This window comes from Numida meleagris, chromosome 5, assembly GCF_002078875.1.
Source record: "Numida meleagris isolate 19003 breed g44 Domestic line chromosome 5, NumMel1.0, whole genome shotgun sequence".
NCBI lineage: Eukaryota > Metazoa > Chordata > Aves > Galliformes > Numididae > Numida > Numida meleagris.
Window position 1 is genome coordinate 44,660,495 of NC_034413.1, and position 22,790 is coordinate 44,683,284.

Genomic DNA, 22,790 nt, shown 5'->3' on the forward strand with positions numbered 1-22,790 from the left:
ATGATTTTATTTTCTTACCTTTTTCTTTTAAAAAGTGAGTCTTATTTTTAGTAGAATAAAAACATAGTCAGGAGCGTAAAAGGAAGCAAAGAAAAAATTACAGTAAGGTCCAGAGCCACACTGATAACTTAAGTGACCTTATCTGGCTTAGTGTCAGAGCCGCAACTAATATCCAACACATGAAATGATCTCCTCTCAAAAAACCTTAACATTTTTGCTTCAACCACCTAGTTAAAAAGGCTAAAGGTCAAGATCTGTATGTACGTGTACTTACATACATACATATATTTATATAGACATATCCGTGACCTTCTACTTACGCATACACAAATATGCATCAATAAATGGGGTATTGTTAAAAGTCAGAAACACTGATTAAGAATGTTCTGTCATTCCTTTTCATTAGGCTTCTGCAACATCTGCTACAGAGGAACAATTCAAAACTATTCAACAAAGCGCATAATTAAAATTCTCACTAAGTCACACTGGTATTATGACCATGCTGCAATCCAAACCTCCTTCAGTCTGGAATTAACAAAGCTGGGAACCCCTCTGAATCCTGTTTCTAACTTCTCTTAACCTAGAACAGCCTCTAGAACACAGCATCAGAAAAACAGATTGGTCTGACAATCCCTTATGGGAAGTAAGCAAACATATACTCAAGAACAAAATAGGAGACAACATCACATCATTAATACTGGAAAAAACAAAATGCAGCCAAAGCAGATTCTCAGTTTAAGGAAGCAATAAAAGCTCCTTCTTATGGAAGCTGGTTCCTGATCTATTGAAATAGAAATTACTGGAACCTCCTCCTTTAAACAGAGGAGACTCATCATTCCACAAAAACTTTGAGACAGCCACAGTCTTAAAACTCACATCCACAGAAAGCTATATTTTGACAGCCACTGATGGCAGGAGCAAAAAAATAAGATGTTCCTAATACACAGACAAAGAAACTATGTCTCTTTATTTTTAAGTTCACAATATTTTTATTTCTCCCCTCTGCCGTCCTAACTTCCTCCCACCAAGCCAAGCTGTGTCATCAGGCAAAAAAAGAAAAGATTCACACCAGTTAAGAGTTTCAGTTGTGAAAGGATCCTGATACGGCGATAGTCCTTCTGATAAAAATAGAAAGCATGACACTTGGGAAGTGAAACATCTATTGAAAAATAGAACTAAAAAATATTTGAAATGCTATGAACCCAAAATATCGGGCAATGAGTAGGTAACTGGTGCAAATTTTATCCTTTGACAATGACATTAGTTGCATGGTGAAGTTCTGAAACTCTTCATGTTGTACAATTATCACTGCAGTCACTAGTATGTAGCCTTTATTAAAAATGGGAAAGTGTAGTTCTTGATTCTAGCCATTTAATCATACCTAAACCCTGGCATGTACATAACGGTGAACCAAAAGGGTGTGCATTTTTCAAAATATTAAAAAAACACCAGAAAAACAGAGTTAAAAAGAGGTTTTGCACAATAATATTACAATCGCTCGTGGTACGTATTCTGGACAAAATGACAATACAAACTAAATAGTTTAATTGCCACCCCAAATGATTACACAGGTCCACAGAAGGAAGAGAAAGTTCACAGAACTGTAAGCTTCTTGCTTCCCAGCTACTGCACATTTTCTATTAGGACTGTGCTAATATAAGCTATCCTTAAAATATGCATGTGTATCCCAAGGAGACTGGAAGAGCAGAAATCCTGTGAGAAACTCACTCATGTCCTTGCACATGTATGCAGTGGAAGGCTCAGAACAAAAGGATGGCAAAAAAAGTCTCCATCCTCACACCAGCGACTCCAGAATCTGTCTGTGTGCTAACTCTCATGCCTCTGAGTAAACTGTGAATGTCTTAAAACCTAAAGGGGGTGGGGTGGCTGGGGAAAAAAAAAAATCAATCAGAAATTTACTCTAGCATGGTCTTGACACAAGAGAAAATTACCATGCTGAGCTGAACAAACTGAAAACTTTTTTTAAATTACAAGCAAAAATAAGTTAGCTGTCTTTTTGGTGAATTCAAGAGAATGCACACTGAGAACGGTTGAGATTACATACAATTCACTTGTATACAGCTCTTACATCTGTTGCTAATGATATCAAATCATTGATTGCTCACTTTCTTATATTTATTTAAACATTAGTCCATACTCTGAAACTTGATGCTTTCTTTTTTCCAAAGAACTTTTTACTTTTGCGTGGCCTCAGCTGTAATTTCTTTGATCTTCCGGAGTGTATAATTGTTTTACTGTTTATTTATTTCTATGAGCAAGGAAAAAAGTTTGACCTAGGAGATCTATATGTGGCAATTTGTAACAGAATCATAAAGCTTATGTTTAGGAAACCATGGTTTTGATTAAGAAGCAGCCATTTAGTTCCCACTGTTTTATTAAAACAGACATTAGCAGATAATAGGAAACACATTTAACACTGTAGGCTGCATTTAGTTTGCAACGTCAATAAAGTTATTCTGAAGCTCCTTCATATTTTGCATTTACCACAGCTCATGTGAATTGTTTTTTGTTTTTACTTTCTAATAACCAGCTCTAGACTTACGTATGGATAGGGTTTTTGTCTCAGTGACTCCAAATGAGTTTTACCTAAACTATCCAGGTTACAACCCCAAAAGTGAACTGCTGTGTCATACATCTACCTTTATTTTAAGGAACATGTGATGACTGAAGCAAGTAAGTCACTGAGTTTGAGTGTTAATTGAGGTGTCCTGTAAAAATATCTGTCTATGGAGAAGAAACAAAACGTCATGAAAACAGAAATAATGAGAAAATGAAACTGCCCAAAGAAGTGCCCTTCCTGTTTCCAGGGGGCCTAGATTCCTGCCTTGTTCCATGGCTGCTTTTTCTTCATGCACCAAAGTACCTGCCATAGATTCTTTGTTTTCTCTCCCACTCATATGGCTGATGAATCAACACGACTTGAACTGCTTTATAGCAGCTTGTGTTTACTTCACACATACCTTAACCTTCCTTTTTCTCCTCCTACTAGCATACACATACACTTCCAAACAGCAGCGACCGGCTGTGTCTCTTTGAATAGCACGTATGCAGAGTTATCTGGCAAACTCTTCAGGTTTGGATCCTTGACCTCTTGACTGAGGTCTCATTCTGCTTTTATGGCACTTAACAATTTAACTGTGCACTTATTAAGTAAAAATAAAAAAAAAAAAAAGTAAGAGCTTGAAGAATTCAATGCTCTAAGAATGGAAGAAAGTGGAAGGCAGCAGTGTGCTAGAAACACTCAGAAGCTGTAGTGGCATCTCTACCGCTAAGAACACTACAGTTAAGGGCTTCCAGTGCTTCTGCAACTGGCATTACACCCTTGCCCAGTTTGGGGGAAAAAAAAGAAAAAGAAAAAGCCCATCTCTAAGAATGGCAAGTAAAAGCAAACGATGATGACCTTGAAGCTATTTGAGTCCTTTGATTGTTTTTAACCAACATGATATGTTAGAGCACTTCAAATAAAGTTCTTTTATTAAGAGATACCATTTAGAGAACAGAAACACTTCTGCGTAACGCAATGGTAATTTAAAGAGAGAAGAAACTACCAAGTTTATTTGGCATCAACATTTTTACTTCAAGACTTAATTATTTTAACAGGTGAAAAGCAACACCTGCATTTCCACATCCACACTGTTATCCACATCTGCCTGAACAACCTTCCTTCTACTCACAGATCATTTTCCTATAAAACATTCCTTTTTATTTCTGCCTAGTGAAAAACTGATCACCACACAGCTGAGAGTCCTACAGGTATGTGCTGTGTAAGCCAGACGTGCATCAGAGAAAATCCACTTGCCTCAGAACTTGTTCTGATATTTTAAGCAATTTTGTTTTGTGTGCTCCTAATTCAAAAAGCAGATTCTTGATGGTATTATGCAAATTTCTAGTCTGTCCTATGGAAACTAAACAAGAAACCTTTCATAGGTCATGTATGCCAGTTTTTTTTAAGAAAAAAAGACTGCAGACTTTTTGAAAGATGCTAATCTTTGTGTGGCTGAAAATACAATAGCTTCTCAATTAGGACAGGATATTGCTATAGTTCTACATAACACCTGTGAATCCTGTTATGAATTTCCTGGTCACTGAAAGGATCACAGACAGAAACAACAAAAATAGCCTATACCCTCCTTCAGACAACGAATCTTCCCTTCAGTGGTGCAACAGAGAGAAAAAAAATTAAAAATATATGTTATTTAGCAATGCCTCCTAATGACCAGGTACTAAACGCTCCACTGGTATCCAGATTCCACATGACAAAACGTGGCAGGAATGTCAGTGTATTTTGCAGGATTTAAAACAAAGAGCAAAGGCACTTGTTACTTAGGCAAGTTTTTCAGGTTTCACGATTATAATGCAACTAAGGTAATTTACAAAGTAATTTAACTTTTAAATTCTGAGCTACCAGAACACTTCTTTTCCAAAACATTTTAGCATAATTCAAAACACAGTCCTTTCAGTACAACTAAATGGGATATTATAAGCATGTTTTGAGTGGCTTGTGTTTTTGTGCCAGCCTTGTTTGTAAAGTATCAGATCAAATTTCAAATACGCTATGACCGTTCCCTCTTTGTAGAGAGAATAATGTTATTATGAAAGCTTAATTAAGCCTAATATTATTAAAGCTTACCATCACTTTTACTTAAAGTAAATAATCGCAAACCATCAACAGAAGTTCATGAATTTGGAAAGTCAGAAAAAAAATCAATTTACCTTTAATCTTCTTGTACTTTTTGTACCATCTCCCAAACTCCTGGCACTTGGTTGCTGACACATTGGCATAGTATGTGCTATTTACAATGGATGAAATCATACTCTGGAAGTACAAGAAAAAAAGACAAAAAAGACCTTAAAATATCTTGCATAATTTGAAAATTTTCTAGGGAAAGTGAATGACACGTAAATGCAGAGTGATCATCCATTTTTGCCTTTAAAACCAAAAAGCAGTGTTTGTTGAGAACACAAAATTGGTTTTATTCTCCATTGTACATTCCCAAACCTAATTACTCTGGTTCACTAATAAAGAAAAAAAGATGCTGGTCAAACCCAGACTGAAACCTGCAGCACAGGCTGAAGATGGGAGTAGTTCTACTTTCATTTGTATTTGTGACATTACAATACATAAATTTAGTTGCATAACAAAAGGTGGTGCCATGCTGGGGAGCACGTGCCTGCTGCATCCAAGTGAGAGCAATTACGATTTAGGAACCAGATCCTAAAGGTAAGATTAGATGCACCAGCATGCAGAATCCAAATAATGCTTTTCAGCTGTCTCTGTTCTGCTTCCAAATGCAGTGAGGCCACCCAGCCAAGAATGAGAGAACATTCGTGCTACTCGCTACAGAACAACAGTTAGGCAAATAAGTTAAATTAATGTAATTTATAGAAACGTGTGATTAGCCCTCGTGTGAAAAATCACCCAAAAGAGAAATTAAGAGTGATATTCACAGTGAAGGGAACTATGCATACTGCAATACAGAACAGCCGAAAACCACAGCAAAGATCAGCAAACTGAAGTACCACTTGTTTAACCACTACCACTCTGCTCTTTGTGAGTTCTCTCTTAGTGACTCTTATTGCAAGCCAACTGGAAGCAGAGAGGAGCAGCGCTGTTTTGTAGCACCTGATGCCCATAAAAATGATACTTCCTATCTGGGATGCTTCTGCATATAAAGCGGGAAAAAATCTGGTTACTGGTAGTTTTTCCTTTTTCATTTTTCAGGTTGCTTCATCCATTCTAGAGAGGAGGCAACTTTTTAGAAATAACAGTTTGCTTTTCCTCTCTTAACTCTATCAGGGTTACTCACTCTCAGCATGTGTGCAAACTCAAGGAAATGCAATCTACCACCACTAACACATGGGAGTCAATGTGCCTTCTCCAGAAACTGCAGTTTTCTTCTGCCCTTTTTCCTTACTTAATGTGAAAGCCTAGAAAAACACTGGCAAGTTGCACAACCTTTCTGCAAAGGGATGAGAGAATTACTACGACCTTAGGCTAGAGCAAGCTATTTAACAGAAGTTCAAGCTCTTACTCACAGGCTCCTGGAAGCTCTTGTGCAAAACGGCATCTAAGCCATCTCTGTAAAGCCATAAGGCTTACACGTGGCCTTACTCAATTTTAACAATTGTTTTGAAACAAAAAACATCCCCTCCCTCCCTCTGCCAGATTCATCCAGCCTTCTAACAAATTCATTCCAGCAACTCTAGTTACTCCCGAACCTTGAGTTTAGGGGACTTAAAAACCAATGTGAGTAAAATCAAGACTTGAGAGTACTGGATGGTGCAGATTGGTTTCAGTCCTCAGCACGTAATTTCACTTTCAGTAAACAGGATCTTCTGCCTTTGCACTTTAACTTTTCCACTAGAGAGCTACTATGGTGCACTGCAGTAGAGTTGGAAGGCTATAAAATAAGACCCTTTTAAAGTGGCAGCTTCGATTTCTAAAACTGAGATTCAATTTTCTAATTAAAATCAATATTTTGAGACATAAACCTAGCATTGTAGTAGCCAGCAACAATTCCTTTCCCATAAATCCTCCCTTGTTCTGAATCAGTTTAACAGGCAATAGTATTTTGAAAGCATGACACAGTGACAGTCTCTGCTAAGGAAGGATTTTGAACAAACTGGAGCTAACTTCCATTTTTTTAGTGCCACTTCAGTTAAATTTTCAGTCACTTAGGGATGGTGGGACAACTGTTTAGCTCTGCCTACACAGTGATTTCACTTTCTGTTTTATTTCTGCAAATCCTCTAGCTCTATAATAAACCAACACTGCAAAAATTGAAGGACTATTAAATATCACGGAATATATTAACCTATTAACCTTTATTTGAGAAAGCACGGCTTAAGGTAAATAGGAAACTTAAATAGTATATCAACCATTGGCAGAAAATCCCAGGACAGATTCTGTTCAGCAACTTGACAATATAGCAGTGGAAAGAATCATAACTTTCAAACTACAAAGAAAAATACCCTCATCACTATGAAGCTGAAAGGGATTCTATGACTATTTCTGCCAGGAATCTTGATGAGTTTGCAGAAAGGGAATATCTATTCAGAAGAGAGTGGCAAAAAAAAAAAAAAAAGAAAAGAAACCCACTGACTAATCGCAAATTTCTAAATAATGAATATCTTTCCTGGGAAAATCCTTAAGAAAAGAATAGATATAGGAAGTAACTGATGTGTTTGGGATGGGCGTGGCCATGACAGCCAAGTGAAATGAAAATTTACTGGACTAAAACCTGAGAAATATTCTCATAAAGAAAATTTGGTGCAGTAAGTTCAAGGAGAAAAACATGGGACATGCTTACATGCCAAGAAACCTTGGTCCAGTAAGGAGACAAAACACATGGTCAGTTTTGAAATGAGTTATACAATGTACAGGAAAGACAGAAGTCTCTATGCAAAGATGGAAATGCTGAAGTAATTGGATTTCCTTCTTCCACACACACTCCCCCTACCTACCCTCCTTCCTCCCAGCTTGGTTAACTGGGATTTATTTGTTTGAACAGCAGCCTTATGCTAAGGGTAGCTAAGCTGCAGCCACTTAATACACCTTGCAGAAAAAAAAACAGAACAATTTTAAATCAAAGTCAATGATTACATTTCCCATTAGTGGCAACCAGAATCCCCATCTGGGTTGCATGGAGAGCTTGTGCACTGAGAACCAGAGACGGAGCCCCATTGCGGGTGGGAGAGAGAGCTCCCCATGTTGCCCCTCTCCGCTTCTATACTTGAGGCACTGCAAACACATTAATAAACAGCAGCATTTACTCTGCAGTTCGATTCCTAAGAGACCACTCTGCAATTTGCTGCTGTCAATAATATATTAACCACAAGGGGGTTGTAATGACATTTCACATTTGGCACGATATTTTTTTAAAACTGATTTGGGAGAAGGAATTGTATTACAGGCATATTCAGACGATAGTAATAGACAGCTCCTATACAACCTTCCATTGTATCTTTTGTATTTTGCGAGCCAAAACAAAAGAGATCGAAATGTTATGGCAATAATAATAATAAATGCTGCATTCTTGCAGTCCCACTTCAGAGGTCAGTCACTACTCAAGGTCACTTACATCTATCCTGAAAAGTAAACCAGTTCAATTTTCTTTCTCCATTTAGCTTTGACCACTAAATAACTGCTGGGGCAAGGATTCTTGCAGCTACAGGCCTGACATCAACAGTCTTATTAATATTTTTCAGACTGAGGTTATAGAGAGAGTAAACCAACTGCAGCATTTCCATCTGGTAGGCTTTGGAACTGAAGTGGGAGGAACAAGACCTAGACAACAAATGAATTCTGCATATAAGATGATGCATGGTTTAGTTATACTGCATATTGAAGAAGACTGGGCAGAGACAACCATATGCTGCAATCATCATTAGCTGACCAGATTCCACCGATAATTCTATTTAAAGAAATTACACTTAAACTGTGTGAAAGAAAAATACTTCCGTATTCGACACACTTAAGCTCTGTGCATGTCTAGAGTCACTGCGACTCCTTTAGTAAATAAGACAAGTTACACAGCTTTTCCTTGCAGCCTTCTCATTCCTTCTAGTTCTGCAGACCCAACACAACTAAGGAAGATATTTTTTGCTGTAAAGCAATTCCTACCAATTGCAAAGATCCAAATTCTGCTCTGTATCTCATTTCTGTAACCCTGTGCTTTTCCTAGAGTTGTAATCATAAGACAGTGAGGAAAATTTGTGCTGGTTACACACAGAAAGAATTCTCTTGGTTCACAAAGGCTTTGGACCATGAATTGCAGGATGAGCATACAGTGTGATGCAAGACAGACAACCACAGGAGAAAAAAATTCAGATAACGGCTAGCAAATGCAACTGATCTTTTAGCAAGCAGGAATTACTGATTTTTGACTTTTTAAAGATGCAATAGACAAATAAGATTTTAATGAAGTTTTTAGAGGGCAGTGTATTTTTTTGTTCCTAGCAAAGATGCTTGTCTGGGTGCTGAAGTGTTTTTCTGTGGGTTTTTTTGGGGTTTTTTTTTGAGACCCACGAGGTCTCAGTCACAAATGGTTTTTTGAATTTCTTGTTACGACAATCCAAATACAAATAGAGCTCACGATATCTGTAGGAACCTGTATCTTAGACATGACAGTACTGTATATATACGACTATAAAGCAGTCGTGGAGAATGAGACAATAAATTATTGTTCTTCTTAAAACATAATTACATAAGTTTTTATTACTGTTCTCTAGAAATTTGGGCAAAACTGTTAAGAAGGTATACTTTTTATCATAGTTGGAGGCTGATGAGATCTACTCATCTATTAAGTGGTGGAGGCAGGCCTCTGCTAGTGGAAAGAAGCCACTCAAATCTTGCATTTGATAATCATCAGTTCTATGGCGAAACATTCAGATAAAGGTCTAGATGAAGACTCTCTGAACTGCAGAGTAAAAAAAACAACAAATTCATTCATAATTTCCACCTGATGACCCAATAATAAAATATGGTATAAAAAACACTCTATTTCATATTAATTAGAATTTTTCCTTTCTAAAGAAAAGAAGAAAATGATTCAGTACTTAAGGAACTGTTTAGCTTAAACGCTTTACTGAACAAACATGAACTTTGGATCTTGGGAATCTGGGTTTCCCTAAGCCTTCTAAAAACACTAACCTGTGAAAGAGGGCATTCTTTGGCTAACGTGCTCTGATTCATCTCTTTGAGCAGTTCCTTTAAGGCATTGCGAACTGTGGCGTGGTTCCACTGCTCTGCTGGCAAGTCTTCCAACTTGGAACAACTGTCAAAACAGAAAGCAGAAAGTAGATAGAAACATCACCTTCACAGATGCTTGCACTTTGTGTACAAGAGCCATAGATCTTTAAGCAGTGAGCACAAATGAGAGTTTCTTGCTAAGCCAGTCCATCAAGGTGTTTCTCTCCTCTCACCTCTCCCCATCATGCCCAGCTCCCAGAAGATGCATAGTTCAACCAAAATCATGACAGTATGTGGCAGGAAAAGCAGCTAATTCTACTATGATATTATATGTGTGGCATAACCATTTCCTCTGGGGCCTGATAGAGAGCAAAAAAACTCTGTGTAGACCAAGCCACAGAATTGGCTGGATAGAGCCATGCTCTCCAAACAAAGATATTCCTGCTGGGCTAGAAAAATAAACATATATGCCACAATGTCACTAACAAAATCAGTGAACAGTAAGGGTCCTCACTGTGTGGAAACAAGGCTTTGAGCAGCAAGTCTGAAGAATGAATTTCATTGAATACAGGTTCTTAGACTGCCCTCATTGCTGAAGTATCTGAGAGCCTTTCAGAAACACACTAAGCCATATGCCCAACATCTGTCACATGTAGCTCATTCCACTTTCATTTTACAAGAATTGCGCATGTAGTAAAGCTTTTTGCTTCATGTGATTTGTGCCTCTTCTAGTTTAACAAGCTCATGGTCTGTGTCTACATACATGGGGAGAGACCTAAGAAGCACATCAAAAAGTAGGGGAGACTTGTCATTGCCATTCACGCCTGAGAAACTTAGTGCACACTCTCCAATCAGACTCTGAGGTAGTTCTGCTTTCTGCCTACATTGGCAGGCTTTACCCTAAGAGTTGAAAGTTCAGCTGTGTTTGAGGAGTTCAAGTAGTCAATGACCATCTTTATCTCAAAGTCATGGACTATCTTCTATTTACACTGCATCCAGGCCTTCAGGCACTTTGAAGATAGAAAGTGAGACCTTGATCTTGGGTTGATACTCACTGGTAACACTGACAGAACAATAGGCTAGATGGACTCCTGGTAGCTCATACTGCTGGAGGGGTGAGTTACTGCACTCCTTTTATAGTAAGCACAGACTCTAGATGCTTTCACAGCTGTGTAGAAGAGATGCAGCTGAGGCAAGAGATGGTAACAGTATAGAAAACTAAAGGAAAGGTCTGTAAGGGGAACTGGAAACCTCAACCAACCTCTGAGATAACAGGAAGGAAATGCTGGATGTTAAGAGTTTAACGTTAGTGAAGAACCAACTACTTCCAAATTTCAAACTAAACTGAACAGTTGGTAGGTATGTGCACACCATCAATGGACTCTTATTTTGTTCAGAGTGAGATTTGATGAGCTTTGCACAAATTATTCCAGTGTATCTGTTATTTTTGCCTCTGTCCTCTGATGTCTCCTGTCCATAAAACTACAAATGACTGTGCAATGTAGGCTTACCACCACTTCTACAGAGTGCCATGCATGCCCTGCCACAACCCCTTTCACAGGCACCAGTTGCTGTTTGAGAACTCTTTTGAAGGCAATAGAGAAAAAGGGGAAAGAATGTAGGAGTGGGGAAAGGAGGGCAACTAAGTGTAAAAGAACCAGGAGGTTTTGCTTTGCTAGTCAGAACTAGCATTCAGGAAAGGAAAATGTTTTCCAAAGGCCAAACGGAGCTGCAGTAACAGATCCCTTCCTCATCTTCTTGCCTTTCCCCTGGGCTGACAACTGGAGAAAAAGGAAAGTCAGCAAGCTCCTCTCCTCCCCCATCTCGACAACTGGCAGTAGAAGACCTGGGTTTCACAATGCAACCCCCGGAAAAATGCAAGGTGTTTAATTTTTGTGCTCGTTACAGCCTTGAGAACCCATCAAATCAGGGACTGTGGAAAAGTCTCCCCTTAGAGACCTCATACCTTTACTTAGTCGAGCTTCTGCCCTTCCTCTCTCTGCTACCATACTGCTACTTCAGAAAACAAAAAAATCAGAACATGCACCAAATAGCTGTCAGATGACCTACCCTTCTCTTCATTTTTCCCGCCCTTTCATCAAAAGACTAGAAATTAATGAAGACAGGATGTGCTGATCTCTGTAGTAATGCTGTAATTGGCAAAACAGCTCAGAGAACAGAAAAGGACAGATGTTTAGAAACACCCACCTTTGTAATTGGATTTTCAATGTCACAACATGATAGACATCTTGTAGCATGTCGGCTACTGTCGCATCTGGTGCATCAGTCACATAACTGAGAGGGAGGGGATTCCACCTCCCAAGCTTGATTATTCCTGAAAGAAAACAAAACATTCATACTTTGCATTTTACTGTCTGTTTACTAAACCTTTTGATAAGCTGGTTCATTCAGGAGATTCGATATGTGCCTTGAGGCTTATTGCAGTCTTTTTCAAAAAAGATTTTTTGTACTGACTCCTGAAGCAAACTATGGGAAACAGTAGGAATAGACTTCAAATTCTTAGTGGAGAGTTGCTGACAGGTTCCTGTCTCTTAAATTACTTCAAGGAAGCACAGAATGCTTCCCACCTTCACATCTTTCATCATCTCACTAAAGACTGCCTTTCTAAGTTAGAAGAAACTTTAAATACTCTACGGTCCACACTTCGTAGCCTCCAAAACCTTTCAGCAAATAAATGCATTGGTTTTGACTTGAACAGGAAAATACCTTCATGTGAGCTTTCAGCACAGTTAAAATCTAATCATGGTGTTACCCTCAGTGCAGATGGATAGCACTGGAAATCCATGAAGTAGGAATTCACTCCTGGCTGCAAGTCACACTATGCAGATAGTTGCTTTTCTTAGCAAAACACAACTGTAAGCTGCTGACCACAAATCCAAAATAGCATGGGGAGAATGGGGATGTTGTAAATCCTGTTTCTACTTGCGTTCATTCTTTAATAGGGATCATCACCTCTTCTGGATGGGCTTGTCACAAAGACTATAAACTTTGATGGTAAACCATTTGGCGTAGAGGTATTATTTCTGTTTAGACAACTGCAGAGGGCCTGCCCACACCAAAAACAATGACTAATACCCAGGAATTACTTCCAGGAAGAAGGCAAACAAATAAACAAAAAAGCCACAGTGGCACCTTACATGAAAACAAAGCAGCTCAGCCTTGTTCTGTACTATATAACACATCACAACTATTACTTTCATTCCCTCTTTTACCATGTTGCCATTGCCCCACTGCTCTGCCCACATAACTCCTTTTAGCTCAGCCCCACAAGATGCTCATCACCTTTTCTCCCATTTAAACTGATGAGGTCTGCCTATTTATTCTCTTGAAGGATGCTATGAAGCCAAGAAACACCAGCCATCTCCTTACTTTCTACTGGTTCTTTACCAGCTCTGGAATTAATCAAGCTAAAATAAATGGCAAAGATCTTTTATTCTGATCTTTAAAACACAATTGTAAAATAAGTAGCACATCTGAAACAGTGATACAAAACTTCTTGCACAGATACAAGAGGATACCACGCTCCTGAGACCTTTAAATACCTGATATGGAGTAGTTTTTTTCCTCTTTCACGCACATAAAGGAGAAAATAATTAGAGAAAAACTCCCTTTCTGTAGCACCTGATTGCTTGCATTTACCATTGATATAGTGATTTGCAAGGTATTCTATCATCACGTCTTGAGAGAAGGTAGAAGAGACCTAATTTATCTTCAGTGGTACAAAGTTTCAATGTAACAGGCTGGTACAGACAGGCTAATGTTTGAAGAGCAGAACAGAAAACTTGGCGCCTGGAGATCTTGTCCAAATGCAACAAAAAGTTAGCTAGTATTGCTTGATATCCAATGCATGAAAATGGGACATAAACAGAACAAAAACATTTAAATGATGCACTGTTTCACTATTAAGATTTAACAATCTGGTGCTGAATATGCTGTAGTATAAATAGTGCCTGGACTCCGATCCAGTAGAGTAACACACAGCACTCATTCACAGCACCGTATGTCTCCAGTGCTGGCTCCTTGAGTCATACTCCACTTGCCAAGAAAAGCTGTTTTTCTTAAGGGGATAGTTTACTTAATGTTATCTCTAGTGACAACAAGAAATGCATATAGTACAGCATATATTAGTCACGAAATGAGCATCAAGGGTCCACCAAGTGAAATACATGCTGGGAAAACACAGTTTAGCAGCTGACTTCCTTCACCCCCTTCTGCTATATAATAATTTAAAGCAAAATCACCTAAAAACCCAGAAATCTATACCAGCTTCACAGAACACTTGGCTTCCTATGTTTAACCATGCCAAGTTTTCATGTAATTGAAAAAATAAGCATCATATGCACCCCATAAGTCACATCCAAATTGGTAATATTTATTTTTCATTCAATTAAGGAAAGCACTTGGAGAGCATTCCATCTGCAACTGCTCGGCCCTGGCAATGCTGATGAGAGACAAAGAGACAGTAGAGGGGCACTGAAGTTATCAAAGGTGTCCCCAAACTGAAAAGCTCAAGGAAAAAAAAAACTAAAGCATACCCACAGTGCATCATGGAAACTACTATGCAAATTGCTTCACAGCAAATGTCTGCTACTACTGGAAGTTAGGTAGGCTTTCTTTTTTTTCCTAATCCTCCTCTACAACTGGAGAGGAAATTGTTTTGGCTGGATTTAGACAAACACAGGTGTTACCAAAATGCTCTGTGCCGCTGCATGTTAACACCTGCTGCAAGTCCTTTACTCTATGTTACAGCACTGCTGATGTACGCTATTTTTTCAGCCGCTGTAATACGACGTGTGAATTATTTTTTTTCCAGAACACATTAAGCTGGTCCAAATGATAGCCAGAAGCCATGGTTTCCATCCAGCTCTTCGGCAGACTTTGCAGGTGGTTTATTTCATGGCTCCAACACTGTATTTAAGGGAACTCTTGGGCTGCATTTGGGAAGATGATGCCAGTTTGTTGAGCAAACCCATTCTCAGAAAGCTAAAAGCCATGTCTCTGAATTTAAAACCTGTGGACCAAAACTTTCCCTCTAAGAAGGTCCTTTCTCATCCAGGACTCCTGGACTTCTACTGCAACAGTGACCCACAGATGAGAACAGCCCAGCAGCAAGGCATACCTTCCACATGCATTTGTTTACGGCTTTGCTCATTGACTCCATACAGCACAGCTCAGAGCTTTAATGTAATCACTTCAGCTGGTGGGACTAAGCTTTGTTCTGCCATGACCTGAAACGCTGGAGTGAGGACAAGAGTGAGCCAAGGTCACTGTCTGTTTCAGTGAACTGCTACTGTTCCAGAAGCAGATCAGCTTGCTCAGGAAATCTGAAAGCACATCCTTCATGAATCCACATAACTGTTTTCTTAACGAGTCTCACTCTCTTTCTTGTATCAACGATCCCTTGGGACTCTTATCTTGTAGCAAGTTCTTTGGAAGGAAAGTTCTACAGATTTCAAAGATTACATGGTAAAGAAATGTTATACAAGAAAACAGCTCTCAAAAACTCACTAGAAATGCTTGACCATTGCCCAGGTCAGCTAGCCAACTGGAGACAAAAAGCAGACCAAACAGCTTTCTCAAAAGAAACTTTTGTCAGAGCATACTTTAGAAGAGATTTTCTATTCATGTTGGCTGCTGGTTCTTTAACGGCATGTCCTGCCAAAGATAGATCTTTCATTAAGCTTAAACCTCAGCAATGTGTTCACCTGGCACTGAAGATATACTTATTTGTTTTATCAAAATGCAGACACGAAAAATAAGACAGAGAGTCTAATTTTAAATTTCTGCAATTCCCTTTCCCCGCAGCCGTGCCATAACAGACTAGTGGCACACTTCTGTGAGCTCAACTCTCAAATTCATCCACAACAACTGGACATTTTATACCAGCATCACAACCACTACCTCAGTTTTCTGGAGACAGCTACAAAATGAATCATAGATGATGCTTGCCTAAGTATGTACAGAGAGTGAAAAAGAAGAAATTTTGTGTTCTTTGGCTAACGCAGAAAAGAGGGATTGCAAAGAATACCAATTCTTTACCAAGCATGATTAAGAAATGCACTTATCAATGCTAAGCTGACAAACCATTTGAATCCCTGATGCACAGTACCAAAAATTGTCATTTATTAAAGCATAAGCAAATGTAACCTGCTGAGACTCATAAGGGATGAAGTGTTAAAGCAGGTAATTGGTCTCTTTGTGGATTGATGGGCACACTCAGGTTGTAAACTGTGAACTGCAAAGCTCTTTTCTGACACTCCAGCTCCATGTTCATTGACCGTGGGCCAGCACTGTGCCAAAAGGCTGAGGGAATAGGCAGTGCCCAAGCCAGCATGTGGTCTCCTGGGCTATATTTACCACTTCAAAATGTTGTGAGAAAATTTGACTTGGCAATGTTATACCAGACCAGAGCTGTGCCCCATGATGCTACGGCTATCCCAAAGTTCAATTTCCCGTGTTACAGGATCACAACCTGAAAGCATTTGACTGCAAACACAAGGCTGGGTGAAGAACACAACCGCCGTCTGCTGCCATGCCACAAGTTCAATCAAATAGTCTTAGTTAAACTTCTTACTTTTTAAGAGAGCTCTTATAAAATCAGCTAGAACTCAGCAGAAACTACAGTTTGGCATTAGTACCCAAACACTTCTTACTAATTTACAGCTCCAAACAAAAGACCTTGATGAAACACTCAGCAAGACCCCTGCCCCTGGATAACTAAGTTGTGTACCTGTCAACCACTGCTGACAGAGACCCCTGCAAGACCGGTACATACCTGACATTGATTAGATCTGTTTATCCTCTTCAGATTTGTCTTGTCTCTATGCTGTAGCAAGTGATTTTCCTTTGTTCAGCTGCGCTTTGTTACAGAAATTTAAAACTGCCTATCCCATGTAATAAGTACATCAAATTATTTATCCATAAATCAGTTTGCAGGAAATCACTACCGTGCAGTACATAATAACTCAGCCTGTGTTTCTAACCTGTGCCCTGGCTGCAATATATCATCAAACTGGAACAACATAAAGACATAATTTGTACTTATTACTGTTAATCCAGCAAAAGGAATGAATTTTCAAGCAGAAAGGTGGAAAAAAAGCAACAGGAGCAGATAAAAAAATAGACCACGGTAATTTTTGTATTACAAAATTGTATTATTGAGTTGCCTTTTCTAGCTCTTACGGTAATTTTTAAAATATTATACTGCCTTTGCCTGCCATTATAGGGGTGCCCATATTCTTCTGTTGAATTTCAATCAGTGACATATCGGGGTAATAGATGGGAAAAATAATCAGCATAATCCTCCTCTGCACTTCTAAAGCGCCTTTCATCACAGAATCCTGAAGCACTCTAAAAACATTAATTAATTAAGCCTTGCAACATCCCTGTGAGGTAGACTGTATTATGTCAATTGACATATCGGTGATTTAGTGATTGAAAGCACACAGCGAGCATAATCCTATGTTTATGCCAATACAAAATAAACCCCCTTCTCCTCATTTCAGACCATAGGAAATAATTTAGTGAGAGAACAGGAATAAACTATGTGATTACACTGCGATGTACACATACACAAATCAGCGGGAACACGCACACTCCATGAGCAACTAACACTCCATCCCAGCTTGTGCAACTTTAGGGCTCTACACAAAAGGATGACCTTCACCCAAGGGAAAGGCATGGCCGAGCCACTTGAAGATCTGGCAGCACAAGGCCACTTGCATGGAGATGTTTTCTATTGCTGTTTTTGAAACACTATCATAAACCATGTGTACAAAAGGGGTCTTACTGAATGAAATTTTGTGGCACAACAATGCAATGGGTTGGTCAATTCAAATACTCTCATCTAGCCTTTCCGGCTTGCAGATCTGTAGTAATATGCAGATTTTAATATAGATTATATACTCCTATGATTGTATATTGAAATGTTTATAGAAACATGGGTATGAGTAACTGTCAACAGAAAGATTGCTAGTGTTTCAAGGTTTAATTGCTGAACTTTAGGATACTTTCACAAATACAGACTGCTTTGATATGTGAAGCTTGGTTTGAGTTTTTAATGTTTTGAATGGTAGCGTTGCCCATTCCTTTCCTCCAGATTGACTATACTAAAGTATTTGACTTAAATAACATATACCAAACAGGGTTGTAATTTTACATATCAGGTTTACATTTTACTGTATAAAGATTGTGCCTCATGTAATAGATGCTGCTTCACATTTGGGAAATGTTATGTGAGGACTGACTTTTATTAGATTAATTTAATATAGGGACTAAGTTACTAAACTAAATTAATAAAGATCTTCTTTAAAAAAAAAGTGGAGGGAGGTAGGGGGAGAGAGAACAGAATGAACTCACAAACTAAATAAATGTTTCTGAAGCGTGTTATTTTGGAAGTCTTTATTTAATTTTCCATCTCCCTATTCTGTTTGAAAAACAGCCAATAATTGGTAAGGAAACAGGAAAAACAAAGCAAAAAACCTTTTTTAAAATTATGTAATTGATCATAAACACTACAAATATACAGGAGGGCAATGAATAAAAAGAGGTACAAAATATTACCAAACAGTATTTTTTTTTTAAGTCTTTCTTACATTATTTTTAAAACTGTTATCTCCATTGAGGAAAAGCATTTAGCCATGCATAATAACATTTCTCTTTTGCTGTTTTGGGGATCAGTCTGTACTTACCTTGGACAGCAGGAAGTAATACAGATATAAAGAGAAGGAATACCTCAACTCTCTTTTTTTGTTTGTTTGTTTCTGAGAAAGAGAACAACTCCTCTAAGCATCACTTCCATAGTATAAAAGAAAAAAGTATTTTTGGTCATCAAAACTCATGACAGAAAGGCTACTGTGTCCAGGATATTAAGCAGCTTTTAGCAGATGAGTTTCATAACGCTGTCCCTCCAGAGTTCAGCTTTGCCCTCCATCGTCACGACAGTGCTACTTTCTCAGTAGTATTATTCAATAGCCCCAGTGCCTGTAGGGTTGCAGCACCCACTCCTTCACTAAGGTCATCCCCACACAAAGCCCAACACATGGCACATGTCCATTTTTGCATTAAATTTTTGTCTTTTGGGCTACCTCTACTCTTACAGCAAGACTATTCCCAGCTCAAACCTGGGAACACTTGAGCCTGCTCAGCTCCACAGGAGCAAAGGCCTCCTGGCAGGGACCAGTGGCTGCTGAATGCCTGCAAGATCCAGACCACGAGCAACACAACTCAGGCAATTCCCTGGTCAAAGAGCTCTCTTCAGCTGTTCCCATGCATGAAAGTTTGCTTTGCTATCTCAAAACCATCACTCCTCCTTTCACTTTTGAGAACAGCTGCCTCCCACTGAGTCCCAGCCTCCCAGGACAAACACTGGCTGCTTCTCTGCCACCCTGCCTGGCACCAAGGCCACAGGCCCTGTGTATGTTTCAGTGTCTCCCAGAGCGCCAACGCAGGCTGCTGGGGACCTGCAATGTTTACCGCTTCAGCCGTGCAGGCTGAAAACTGGAACTTTAACATATTTGCCTCAGTTACTAAGAAACATGAATGCCAGCGTACTCAATAGTTGATGCTTTTCTCTGCTGCACAATATGCCTCTTTAACAGCAACAAATGATGCCTGGTTGATCTAGCCCAAAATTCTGGACTCGGTGCACTGGTACTGTGTAGCCACCTCCTGACCTACAAGAGGCAGAACATGTGTAAAAAGATTAGAACTTCACACAAAAGGTCTGCTTTCTAACTAACCTTCTTAATATCCTCCTGCCAGCATAACACAACCACCACAAACATGCCTCACGCTGAGGAGAACAAGGCATCTGTGCAGACAACCTCTGAGATCATCTTTAGTCCTTCCCCTCCAGAAACCTTTCTTGGATTGTATATTGTGCTACTTTCAAATGGAGAAGAGAGGAAGAGCCAGAAAACATTTTCCTTCTTTATGGAAAACCTGTATCTGTTTTTAAAAAGATGCAAGTGCCCCCAGACTCCTTCAATTCAGCCAGCTTCGTTGCTCGCCTATAACCCCCACGTGGCAAGGCAGCCCACTGAGTAGGAAAAAAGCACAATAACATGGCACTGGAATTGAATTCATAAAACACATTTTAAAGGTTATACAAAAACATTGCTAATAGGACATCGTAGTAGCTAAGAGGCTAAGAATTAAGCCTATGGACATTGTTTGGCCTTGTATGAATCTGAATATCCTGCCTACTCACAGTAACACAACTACAGAAAGCACAGAAATCTGGCTCAGACCGTAGAAATACAGTAGCCAACCATTTTTGCGTTGAGTCAACTACAAGTAGATTTGAAAATTCATGGGTCTCAAGTCCAAAGAAAAAAATAAGGACACACAGTGTGCTATGCTGCACAGACAAACCCCTAAACTAAATGCAGATTCATATTTTGGCCCGTACAGTTTAACAGCTTAATCTCCTTAGTTCAAAATTTGTGGTTTTGAGGGGTTTTCTTTACACTGTATACAGAATTACCAGAATGGCTTTTCACAAAATTACTACTTTTGGCTTGCCTTGTCTTTTCTTTCCTCCCACTACACATTCAGTTCTTGAATTCCACAAACAACAACAACAAAAAAAACAGAAGAACTGGTAGGACAGAATCTAACAAGCGGGGTGAGAAAACATGAAATGCTGAGGAAAAAGAAGGACGGAGGATTTCAACTGGAAACCCCAAGGAACAGTTGCCTCCACTAATTTAACATAAATGCCACATGTGAAGATTTGGTCTCTGTTACCTCTGCAATTTGACTCAGAACTCTTTTCCTCTCTGGAGTTGTATTATTCTGAGTTAGAGCATATCCAGATCAATGTCCATAGGCTTAATTCTAGCTTCTCTAACAACATTTGGCTAAGAAATGGATTCACCATGAAGGAGGTTATAAAGAGAGACAAGTGTTGTATTTCAGTACTTTTTATATTAAAAAAATAAAATACATGGAAGCAAGATTATCTATACGTAAACACGCATGCATACGTAAATTTTAAATGTGCAGTATACCAGAGATTGAAGGTTTGTTCATCTTTAGGACAAGGCTTTCTTCCGAGCTCACAAAGGAGTAAAAAGCAAAGGATCAAATTTTACCCTTCCATTACAAACTGATCTACTAGAGAAAGACAAAGAATATTATATTTAAGGTTGTAATCTTTCATTTCAAAGTCCTAGTCTCTAATTGGGGCAGCATTGTAAGTTCAGGTATATAGCATTAAACTCAATACAAATTCTTCCATTACTGACATCCATTTCACTCCATAACCTGATTCTGAAGTTCCTCATCTCCCTCTTTTATTCCAGTGAAGAGCAAAACAACTCTGCATTTCTGATAAGTTTAAATAAAGCTATGCTGGTTACCAAACTACGCTAAATTTCCTATCAGCAGAAAACAAAAGAAAACAAAACAAAACAAAAAAAAAAAAAAAAAAAAAAAGACTGTCCTTCACCACTAGAGGAGATGACTCAGAGTGAGCAGGAACTGTTACCAGACTTGAAAAGAACAGTTTCCTCTTATACCATAGACGAGCCCACATCATACTGAGATGAACCCAGATTTGTTTTGTTAGCCCACATCTTCCTAGAACTGAATCTATTTCCTTACAAAGCCACAAGATCCTTATTGGATCCTATTAGCATTTTCACCCTCACATTAATTTGTGAGTAAAAGACTTAAAAGAAGTTTTTAAATTTTAAATATAAATTCATTGCACTTGGAAAAGTCTAGAAAGAGTTATTCACACTTTGTATCTCAAAACTTGAAGCACAGGCAAATCATACTTTAAAATATTTCCAGTTTAGTGCTTCTTTATGCAGCAGCTAAGATTACCAAGTAATCACAGGATTTAAAAGCTGTGGAGTTTAAAAGACTTTAACTGACAGTGCAAGACTCAATAAAGTCTCAAGCGCTGGTGGCACTGCTAACACCCACACGAGAGTGAAGAGCTGTAGTTATCTCCTGGGACTCATCCTCTAGGAAGGAGCTGTCAGTGCTTCAAGCCTGCCATGCTGGAAGGCAACACACCAGCACCCTCAGGCCTCTTTTTCTGTGGCACTGCAGATACCTTAACACACAGGTTATCACAACAGCCACAGTGATGGGTATTCTGGAGAAATAAACTGTTGATTAACACCAAAACTCCTGTACTAAACCAACTTCATTACCAGAATCCTATTCCTCCAGAGCTCAGTGCTCTCACCACTTCTTTCTCTCTTCTGGACTACATCTTATGTTCAAACGGGAAGGGCTAAAAATCTGCCATGGAGATACTTCAAATGAAAAAGGCAAAAAGACTGTCACTTCTAGTCCTTTCCCAGAGTTCCGGGTGTCTCGGGCCCACATATATACAGCTGCTACATTTCTAAGTACAAGGGGAATCCAGAGGACTGATCACAGTCCTGGGGAATATCATTAAATACAGATACAGTGGGATGATGCCTTATTCCAAAACTGGTACCAATAATGGAGAATCTGCCAAATATGCCATTCTACCATAATGTACAGCCATAATGTTGCTGCCAGTTCATTCCAACTCAAAAATACACAGTAACTGACTGAAGACTTCAGCTAATAACACCACGGATAAAGGACATAATTAGACAAATAAATACTTCCCAAAGTCTTATATGGAAAGAAGAAAACGCTGCATGCACATGTACTCCAGAATGCACAGCAGAACAACTCTCCAATAACCCAAACGTATTCCCTTTCCTCTTGCATACAAGAAACCAGAGTAAATTTCAGCACTGAGGGAGCACTACAGGCACAGCAAACACAAAATGAAGAAGAAGGTTTGGGAGGTTTATCGTTTTCACAATCTGATTGATTTCAAAGGTCACCCTGGAGGAAAAGCCTCAATCTGGTTTCTGCCGACACAGTCATTTCCCGCAGCCAGTATCTATTCCCTGCCCTTGGCATCACTCAGGTGGTGGGCTGTGGGTTGTAGAGTGGGTATCTGCATCTTAATGAAAGTCTATTTTGCTCCCCCAAAGCCTGTTGTTCATTTAGAGATTAAATATTATCAGTTGTTCCCTACTGTGCATCTCAAGACAGG

The 22,790-nt window shown here is 39.0% G+C and overlaps 1 protein-coding gene across 1 annotated transcript in view; it reads right to left on the reverse strand.

Annotated features, from left to right (window-relative positions):
- Positions 1-22,790, reverse strand: part of SATB2 (SATB homeobox 2) — a 122,428-nt gene that overhangs the window by 57,452 nt on the left and 42,186 nt on the right. The window contains exons 3-5 of the mRNA XM_021400151.1: positions 11,921-12,047; positions 9,674-9,797; positions 4,735-4,837 (exon numbers count right to left, since the gene is read on the reverse strand). Coding sequence (XP_021255826.1) covers positions 4,735-4,837; positions 9,674-9,797; positions 11,921-12,047 — 354 coding nt within the window. The remainder of the gene's footprint in view (positions 1-4,734; positions 4,838-9,673; positions 9,798-11,920; positions 12,048-22,790) is intronic.